This window comes from Helobdella robusta, assembly GCF_000326865.2.
Source record: "Helobdella robusta unplaced genomic scaffold HELROscaffold_16, whole genome shotgun sequence".
Taxonomy (NCBI): Eukaryota; Metazoa; Annelida; class Clitellata; order Rhynchobdellida; family Glossiphoniidae; genus Helobdella; species Helobdella robusta.
The window spans coordinates 3,673,750-3,683,749 of NW_008703893.1; the positions used below are offsets into that span (position 1 = coordinate 3,673,750).

Below are 10,000 nucleotides of genomic sequence, written 5' to 3' on the forward strand. Positions count from 1 at the left end.
CTGAGGTGGAGGGGAAATATCAGAGAAAGATGTCGCCAACTGGACAGAGGCCCTAAAAAAAAAGTTGAACTATGACCCCGAACGCGCAGCCGCCAATGATGATGGTAATGATTATGATGATGACGACGATTGTGTTGATGACGATGACGACGACGATGATGATAACGATGATGACAGGAATATTCTGGATTGATTATGATAGTCTGAAGAAATTTTTTGACGTCATCTACGTGAACTGGAACCCCGGCGTCTTCTCACACACGACCTGTCTGCATGAGTTAGCAGTTATTACTTTCTCGTTGTTCGTAGTAAATTGGGTCGGTAGTTCCTCACCAGATTGAAATGGTACTCAATCTTCTGAGCACGGTCATGCGGGGTTTTTTAATAGAAATCCCAACCTTTTTGATATGTATTATGTCTTTATACATTGCTATAGTTCGATTTCCGTGGAAAAATATTGATATGGTAAATTAAGCTGGTAGTTTGTTGCCAGATTCATGTAGCACTCAATCTCCTAGGCATGTAAATATACAATTTGACATTTTTCACCCATTCTCTACACGGAACTTACTCACCGACGCACTCTTCATCCAATCAGAACGTGGCACGCGAAAACCGGCCCTCAAAAAGACAGCTACACGATGGGGGACAACCCGCAATACAAATTAGAAGTTCGGGCCGGTGACTCGGGTGGCGGGGTTTGGGTTCTTCTAACTCGGCACATCACTGATAAGGATGATTTCGCCGATAATAAAGAGTTTATAACTTTATTAGTGTATAAGAATGAAGGAAAGAAAGTTTATTATCCATGTTAGTTGTTTCTGTGTCGTGCCCCTTTTGTGATTGGCTGCTGGGGTTGGATATATTTAATGATTAACAGTTATAATAGTATGCTTTGTTTGGTCTGTATTATGAAAAACGATTGATTGATTGATTGATTGATTGATTGATTGATTGATTGATTGATTGATTGATTGATTGATTGATTGATTGATTGATTGATTGATTAAATATATGAGTGAATTAGTGAATAAATAAACGAACGAACAAGTGAATGTCGATGAATTGTAAATACTTCCCCCCAGCTGATCCTCCACCTTTCATTGACGGAGTGAGGATCAACAGTCCCCACTATTTGTGCCGCATGACAGTCTCAAAAGGCCTGCACCAGTTCACACTGGTCGTCTCACAATACGAGAAGAACAACACCATCAACTATACGATCAGGACATACGCAACTACTCAGTTCTCTCTGAGGAAAATAATCGAACGCTACGAAAAACGCTATGAAAAATCGGTCAGTTTTAATTTGACTTTGGCTGGTTTTGGATGTTTTAATAATTAATTCATTAATACTATAATATTAATATAATAATAATAATTTAAATAATTAGTGTTTTTGATAATTTTGCTAGGTGACTGGTGAATGGAAGGGGAGAAGTGCAGGTGGCTGTCGGAATCATCAGACCTTCGTCAATAATCCTGTCTTTCAGTTGAACATTGACAACAAGTTTATAGATAACAACATTCTCATTGAGTTGAAGGCTCCCAGGTTGGAATCTTCATATCGTTCATTCTGAATAGACTGACTTAAGATTAGTGTTTCGATCGCTACTTCTCAGGAATTACAACATAAGATTTGAGGTAACGTCGGTGACGTCAAACGTTCCCTCCTCCACTAATCCAAATGGTACATTCCAACGAAAAGTAACAGGAGATTACAGAAGAGGCTACTGTTACATGGAACTAACCAACTTAACTGGAGGGGTGTACAACATTCAACCTTCTACTTATGAACCTGGACAAGAAGGACATTTCTTTCTTGATGTATCATCTTCGTGTCAAATTGCTCTTAACCGAGTTTCTTGAGTTTGCGTCTAACTTTATTTTTCTTACATTTAACGTTATTTATTTGTTTTTTTAATTTCGTTTTTTACTCAGTGGTGCCTAATAAATGTTTGAAATGATTGTGGGTTTGTCAAAGTTTTGAAAAATCGGTTTGGAATCTATATTCTTGGTTTGTGCTACATTTAAAATTTAAATAGTTTGTCCACTGTCTTTGTAAACAAGCGATAAATAGGGAGTGAATTATTTAGTTTATTAATATTTAAATTTTATCGCGGTGATGAATTAACCTTTTTTTTCGTAAAAAAAACGCCATGTTGTACCATATATCCAAATTGAACAGGTTTTTTAAATTAATTTGTCATCTAATTAAAAAATTTTTTTTTAAAGTTTAATTAACAAACTGTGCATTCCTTTCACAAAAAAATTAGAAATAAAATCTAATTCCCTGATAGTTTTTTGCCAAGAAATTTTCGCAGCGGACACCGAAGACTCACATTAAAATCAATACATCCCCAATCTACCAAACTATCCAGAGTGATCTGCGTGCCACCGTCATCATCCTCACCAACGTTACGTCAGATTTTGTGCTACCACCACCGATTCAATAACCATTCTAATTCTAACACTCAACAAAATCGAAATAAAAAAATTTCAGATACTGGCTGGAGATTAAACTCAAACCTATTTGGTAGTACTTATAATGGAAGAAGGTTTAATTACAATTCAGTTCTGTACATGAGTTCTTTGAGGTTTATAGGCAGTCTGTTAGGTAGGCTCACGAAACTCAGGTACCTCTTGTTTGGGGGGGCCATAGCTGGAGGGACCTCCGCCTACCAGGTCAGAATTTGGAAAAGTTACTAACAATTTATACAAATTTTATTGCTTAATTATAATTTATTATAATTTTGTTCTCTTTCTTTTTAGTTTTATGCTATTTTTCATAACAAGTTTGCCTTTTAATTTTGAAACAAATTGTTCATTAAAAGACTTTTGAGTCCTGGAAAGATAAGCTACCAGGCCTATCTTGGATGAAGGACTATTTTCCAGACAACGAACAGCTGAATGAACTCAAACAAAAATTCCTCGACTACACTAATTCAGTTGAGATGCCCCGAATGCCTGATTTCAAGGGGTACTTTCCCGAGGAATACCCGAGGTTGAGGGCAGCCAGAAAGTGGCTGGAAGACAAAATTAGACAAGGTGTAACATTTGATGAGGGTGGGTTATGTTGTGATGCTAATGAATGATGAATGCTAATCACATCATTTTCTACTCAATTTGTTTATTTCAATTTTCATACTTAAAAAAATGGTTTCTCAGATACCGGGACTACACTGTCGATTGGCCCGACAGCTGCTCCCCAACAATTGCAACAACAACAACAGCACAGCAAACTCAACTACAAACAACTGCAGCAGTTGGAAAGTGCAAAGATTGAGGAACTACATAATCAGATGATGACTCAGCAAGTTGGATGTTTTAACGTTCATTCATAATTCATTCAAAATTTATTCAAAATTCATTCAGAAATGTTTAGGGGTATGTAATTTTGACAAAATAATTTTTAGATGATATATTGTTGTTGATATAATTTATTTTATTTAATTTGAAAATGTAATATGTTCATTTAAAAAAAATACCACCAAACGAACAGATCGAATTTCAAAAAGAGATGGACAGATTGAAGAGAGACAATCGAGAACTTCGAAAATCATTAATGCTGAAACACGCCAAAGACTCTAAAAAACGCCGCCTAAAACGTTCACTAATTGACATGTACTCGGAAGTTCTCGACGAACTGGCCGACTTTGACAGCAGTTACAACATTCAGGACCATCTCCCTCGTGTAGTGGTCGTCGGGGATCAGAGTTCAGGTAAAACCAGCGTTCTTGAGATGATCGCACAGGCCAGAATCTTTCCTCGAGGGTCGGGAGAGATGATGACAAGGTCGCCGGTGAAGGTCACCCTGAGTGAGGGGCCGTACCACGTGGCCAAGTTTAAAGACGGCCTCAAAGAGTACGACCTCACTAAGGAGTCCGAACTGGAAGCTCTCAGGCAGGAAATAGAGATGCGCATGAAGTCGAGTGTCAGTGATGGGCGTACTGTCAGTGGGGAGGTCTCATGGTTTTCTCCTTCAATAAATGAATATCAATTATAGTTGGATTGATGGATACAATACGGACTTAAAATAATTTATATTCAGTTGCAATTTTATTAAAAATGTTTCATAAATTGAAAGTAAAGCTCAAACGCAGCACCTACCATCGCCCACAGACCATATCATTGACGGTGAAAGGCCCCGGACTGCACAGGATCGTCTTGGTCGACCTGCCGGGAATCATCAGCACGGTAACCACGGGAATGGCCGGCGACACCAAAGATCGTATAAGGCAGATCTGCAAACAGCATATGGAAAATCCTAATGCTATCATTTTATGCATTCAAGGTGCGTTTATATTTATGCACTAATCGATCTGATAGCTAGCTAACCTTTAATGACCTCTAAACCTAGATGGCTCCATAGACGCGGAAAGAAGTAACGTGACAGATCTTGTTAGTTCTATGGACCCCTCTGGCAAACGAACTATCTTCGTCTTGACAAAAGTCGACGTAGCAGAAAACAATCAGTACAACCCAGATAGGATTAGGAAGATTCTAGAAGGGAGGTTATTCCCTATGAAAGCTCTTGGCTACTTTGCCGTAGTAACTGGAAAAGGAAATAATAACGATAGTATTCAAGATATCAAAGATTATGAGGAGCGGTTTTTCAAATCGTCCTCTCTTTTCAAGAATGGAGTTTTGAAATCATCGCAGATGACGACTTATAATTTGAGTCTTGCTGTTTCCAAATGTTTTTGGAAGATGGTAAGGGAGGCAATTGACCAGCAGGCTGATTCTTTTAAAGGTTTTGTGATGTTGTTGCTCTTACTCCAACTACTTCTTTTGTTACTGATGTGACTACCGCTGTTGTCGTTGTTGTTGTTACTGCAGTTACTTTCACTACAAATACTATTTTCCATTAATTTATTTCCTATGCTGGAAATATTCATTTGAGCGTTTTGATTTTCTAGCAATGAGATTCAATTTGGAGACAGAATGGAAGAATACGTTTCCGAAAAACAGAGAACTAGACAGGGTTTGTCTTTCTCTCTCCCTTTTTATCTCTCTCTCTCTCTTTCTCTCTCTTTCTTTCTCTAAATTATGTAAATATATTCACTTCATTAGGATGAGTTGTTTGAGAAGGCAAGAGGTGAAATACTGGATGAAGTCATCAATCTCTCTCTTATACCACCTCAGCACTGGTCATTATAACAGTGTTTATTCATAAAAATTTACATTAAATTTTATAATCTATTCATAATTAGTCTTTAATTTATTCATGGAATTAAATTTTTTTCAGGGAGGAGACATTTCGAAAAAATTTGTGGAAAAGTTTTTCTGACGAAGTTTTCAACAATATATACCTACCCGCCTCTCTGTCTGATTGCTCTGGGCAAATAATTATATTAATTTTAATATTTTTAATTACAATAACGTATTAATTAATTAATTAATTTTATTATGACTAGAATGAGCGATGTTTCGTTATTTAAATATTTTTACACCTGAAAAATTTCAGAGTTTTCAATACCACTGTCGACATCAAACTGAAAAAATGGGCAGAAAAGTCGCTGCCGTCATTATCTGTCCAGGTAATTTATTATAAATCAATCAATCAATCATTTATTATCAATTAATCAATTATAGTTTATTATAATTTATTCATAATAAATAATTATAATAACAAGCATATGCACTTTATTATGTAATTAGGTCGGCAGAGCCACCGTCCAATCAGAATTCAGGAAATTATTGCTGCCTGATAAAACTGACGGTGACCCGATTTTTAATGAAATCAAGAGCGAAGTTAGCAAAGAACAGCATGCCTGGGATAAGAAAGCAGAAGAAAGCCTTGTAATAATTTGCATAATTAATGTTAATGAGGTGATAAATAAGCGAATTTTAATTAAGTTGCTAAAAATAAACCAATCAATAGCGTGTGATCCAGATGAATACATTGGAAGATAGAGACATCAGTGACAAATCGCAATGGGACAGCGCTATCAAATTTATGGAGGTCGTCGTCAAGGAAGAACTCGTCAAAGGTTGTGACAGTGTGACGTCATTAACATAATCGTTAGTGACGTCAAGAGTGGTGATGATGACCTAATAATTAGTGACCTACTTATTGTCCACCAATCAGCTGAACAGGATTTCAACAAGATGATTGGTCCTAGCAAACGTGATCAATGGCTGCATTGGATGGCCAGCAGGACGGAGGAAGAGAATTTGAGAAGGGCAGTAGTCAGAGAGCTGGAGAAGCTGATCGTCGGGAAGGTCGTGATCCGATTATTCGTCGGCTCTTCATTCTTAACTCAATTGATTGATTGATTGACAAATTGGGATTTTTTTTTCAAAATTTTTTGCAATTCAGAAAATGCCAATCGAATTAAGCAAGGACGATCTAACGGCGATCCGGAAGAATCTCGAGAACCAGTCCGTGCAGGTTGATGACGTCATCATCAAGGATACCTGGTCACGTGTTCATAAGCTGACGTCACTGAGGAAGGCCATGTCGCAGACTGTTGAATGTCGACGGGGGTTTTATTATTACAAGAAGGGCTACATGGACGATGAAACGGTCTCTTTTTTCTTCACCCTTTCATCATTTTAACTTTCAAGTTAAAATTCTAAAGGAGTATAAATATTCAATAATATTTTGAAATATTTGTTCTCAAAGACAAATTATTCTATCTCTCAAAGGCGAACTGCAGTGATGTCGTCTTCTTCTGGAGGATAGAGAGGATGCTGCAAGCAACCACTAATGCCCTTCGACAGCATGTCATCAATAATGAAGGCGGATAGATTGATTGAATCATTTATTCATTCATTTGTTACTTATTCATTCATTAATACATTCATTCATTCATTCAATCATTTTACATTATTTTACAGCTCGAAGATTTGAGCAGAGAATAAAGAATGCATTGAACGAGATTGGAGATGACAAGAGCAAACTCGAAATGATTTTGAATGGCAAAAGAGTTTCTCTGGCTGAAGAATTAAGTTCGTTTTGTTTAATTTTTCCAATTTATATTTCTATTTATTAACTTTTCATATAGATTTAATCAAATAATTAGAGTTTTTAACAGTTAAATTAGGCAATATTGAGGATTTTTAAACTTTTTTTTATTTAGAACGCGTTAGGCAGATTCAAGAGTTGTTGGAGGAATTTATCCAAGCCCTCAACAAAGAAAAACCTTAAACTAATTATTATATCTTTCATACTTTGGATTTCAAATCTTTTTCTACTGTTTTTTTCTCATATTATTCTCAATTCAGTTTCAAAATTAAATTTCATTTTTGTTGTGGTTGGTTTGAGATGTGCAGATGAATTGTTCATTCGATTTGTATGTGGTTATTAAAATGTGTATGTATCTGTACGGAATCCACGGATCTTGTATCCATAGTACGATCTGTTCGGTGTGCTTGCTGTTACGAATTTGAAGATTCGTCAGACGCGATAGAGCATCTTTGGTTCAAATTCAAATTTGTTCGTTTTGTTTATAGGATGGTTACCATAGTTACATGTCAGCTGTTTTAAATTTATTTCCAGATTTAATATTAAAAGTTTTTCCCGAATAAATTAAATAACATTTTTAGAATTGAGTTACATTAAATATTTAAAAAGTTAAGATGTCGGAGAACGCGATAGGGAGAAAAAGTTTCGGAAATTCGAGATATTCTCGCCGCAGTCAGGGTAGCTCGGACGCCGTGCTACCGCCTCGACGCATGTCTCGTTTCGCTTCGAAATTTCAGGAACACGTCCTGAAGGAGACCATGGTGTCAAAGTTTCAAGTCATGGAACTGGAATTAGAACGATCCCTTGATTCGCAAGATTACACGGAAGCCGATTTCGATATCAAGAAGAAGTTTATCGAAGAAGATGAGAAAGAAAATGACGAGGAAGAGATGGAAAACGAAACGACGGCGTCTGAAAATATTAGAGAGAGCAAAATAGCCAACAGGCACGTTCATATTATACATGAAACTGAGGACTCAACCGCACCTACCAATGAGATGTTCGTGGATGTAGAAGAAGAAAAAGAGGATGAAGAGGAAGAGGAAATAGAAGCAGAAATTGTTGATAAAGTTTCAGAAGACCGGGGTAGCTGGAATTTAGATGAAAAAAACGGTTTGTCCCTCTCATATTTTCTAAAATGTATTTTCAGAAATAATTCATTTTGTTAATTCATTTAATAAGATGAAGTATGGTATGATGTGTCCATTGTGGAATTAATGGCTGAAGATAAATACAAGTTCTGCTACCCCTACGATTCAATCTGTTCGAAAGCCACGACAACCAATCCTGCACAACTGCCCTCAGATCTCATTACATTGAAGTAGGCATCTACTTCTCTTCCTATCCATCTATCCATCCATCCATCCATCCATCTATCCATCTATCTATCTATTCATCCATCTATTTATCTATTCATCCATCTATCTAAGTTTTCTATCTAAAATAAATTCGGCACACGTTCTAGGACTTTATTTATTGAAAGATATTAAAATTTTAAACGATTCAAACCCTCGGAGAAAGCATGCGTGCAAAAAATATCGGGAAGTGAGACTCTGCAAGAATATTGAAACTTGTAACACATCAAATTCGCAAAGAGAAATCGTTGCTAATTATATTATGAAATTTTGAAGCCAATCACTTTATCTAATTCAATTATTTTAAATTTCAAATCAAACAGTCGTCTTACTCTATCTATATTCTATATCTTACTAATTTTTTAATTAATTTTCTCCAAATTTAAGTATCTGAAATGTTAAGATGAAACTAAAAAATGATTGAAACGTTAGAAAAAAATGCACACAAATAATTTTTAAACAAAATTAAATTATCCAACATATCAGTTGCTCTCTGGGCTATGACTGCCAGCGATTCTACAACTTGATCGCGCTTGACGCTACCATCCTGGCTTACGTCGCGGGCAACTACGTCGTCTTCTACAATTTCAAGATTAACAAGAAAAAATACCTCAGGAGTTTAGCTGGCACTGGTTTCTCTGCTATTACAGTTAGTAGGGCGCTGTGATGGATTTAAGGGTCTGGGAGGCGAGGGTTGAAGTACCCTAACAGAACTTCATTCATTCATTTATTCATTCACTCATTCATTCATTCATTCATTCACACCTTCAGATAGATTTACAAAAGAGAAATTTTGCGGTTGCCGAAAGAGGCAGCAAGCCTAGCATCGACATCTTTCATTTCCCGTCTATGAGGTTGCAAAGAATTTTAAAAAATGGCGCCGAAAAATCATTCGCTTATTTGGATTTCAAGTTGGAAATGATGCTGCTGATGATGATGATGATGTTATTGATGATGATGATGACGATGATGATGAAACACACGCAGTCCGGACGGTACAATGTTAGCATCGTTAAGCGGCGAACCGGACTACACCCTGGCAATTTGGGATTGGAAGAAAGAGGTTAGCTCGTAAGATTAACATAATTTATTCAACCCCTAACCCTAACACTAGTTATATTCTAAGGACATTTTTTTGCTGCCAATTATCATAATTTATTCACAAAGGTGATAGCCTGGAGGAGCAAGGCGTATGGTCAGGATATTTATAAAGTGAGGTTTTCATTGGAGAGTCAGAATAAATTGATATCGGCAGGGGTCGGGCATATCAAGTAAGACGTTTGCTGATCGGTCAAGTTTGAATGAAACATTTTATCATTATTGAATTGAATTATTATTATTAATGAATATGAGCACTGGCAAAGAAAAAAAAATCGAAAAACCAGACGAAATTCAATGACACTTCATCTAAAGGAACGTAAATGAATCTCCATAACACTTATACAAAGCGAGCAACAGAAACAAGCCAAAACTAAATTTGAAATAAACACGTTATGATTGATCAAATATTCCCACACCTTACCCCAATATACCTTTGCCAGTGCATTCCAACACTGGTTACAACTGGTTTGATTTAGCTATATTATTAGAAACCCGAAACCTCTTAGATTCTGGACAATGGCGGATACATTCACGGGCTGCAAACTGCAAGGTCTCCTAGGCAAGTTTGACCACG

General features: G+C 36.5%; 3 protein-coding genes across 3 annotated transcripts in view; all 3 read left to right on the top strand.

The window, feature by feature from the left end:
* Window positions 1–2,297, top strand: part of HELRODRAFT_190937 (hypothetical protein) — a 5,891-nt gene extending 3,594 nt beyond the window's left edge. The window contains exons 13-17 of the mRNA XM_009015742.1: window positions 178–277; window positions 599–810; window positions 1,086–1,297; window positions 1,416–1,552; window positions 1,623–2,297. Of these exons, the coding sequence (XP_009013990.1) occupies window positions 178–277; window positions 599–810; window positions 1,086–1,297; window positions 1,416–1,552; window positions 1,623–1,869 (908 nt within the window). The 3' untranslated portion in view covers window positions 1,870–2,297. The remainder of the gene's footprint in view (window positions 1–177; window positions 278–598; window positions 811–1,085; window positions 1,298–1,415; window positions 1,553–1,622) is intronic.
* Window positions 2,298–2,583: 286 nt separating this feature from the next.
* HELRODRAFT_75114 (hypothetical protein) lies at window positions 2,584–7,153 on the top strand (the record flags this gene model as incomplete). Its single annotated transcript, XM_009015743.1, has 17 exons — window positions 2,584–2,685; window positions 2,835–3,004; window positions 3,239–3,332; window positions 3,503–3,964; window positions 4,123–4,294; window positions 4,361–4,753; window positions 4,920–4,984; window positions 5,074–5,150; window positions 5,249–5,326; window positions 5,468–5,540; window positions 5,662–5,802; window positions 5,885–5,993; window positions 6,092–6,228; window positions 6,323–6,529; window positions 6,652–6,729; window positions 6,858–6,954; window positions 7,086–7,153. 17 exons carry the CDS (start codon window positions 2,584–2,586, stop codon window positions 7,151–7,153), a joined length of 2,523 nt encoding a protein of 840 aa, XP_009013991.1.
* Window positions 7,154–7,584: 431 nt separating this feature from the next.
* Window positions 7,585–10,000, top strand: part of HELRODRAFT_169942 (hypothetical protein) — a gene marked incomplete at both ends in the record, with an annotated part of 13,521 nt that continues 11,105 nt past the window's right edge. The window contains 7 exons of the mRNA XM_009015744.1: window positions 7,585–8,083; window positions 8,153–8,291; window positions 8,812–8,974; window positions 9,097–9,236; window positions 9,313–9,388; window positions 9,493–9,596; window positions 9,933–10,000. The exon at window positions 9,933–10,000 is cut by the window's right edge and continues 123 nt beyond it. Of these exons, the coding sequence (XP_009013992.1) occupies window positions 7,585–8,083; window positions 8,153–8,291; window positions 8,812–8,974; window positions 9,097–9,236; window positions 9,313–9,388; window positions 9,493–9,596; window positions 9,933–10,000 (1,189 nt within the window). The remainder of the gene's footprint in view (window positions 8,084–8,152; window positions 8,292–8,811; window positions 8,975–9,096; window positions 9,237–9,312; window positions 9,389–9,492; window positions 9,597–9,932) is intronic.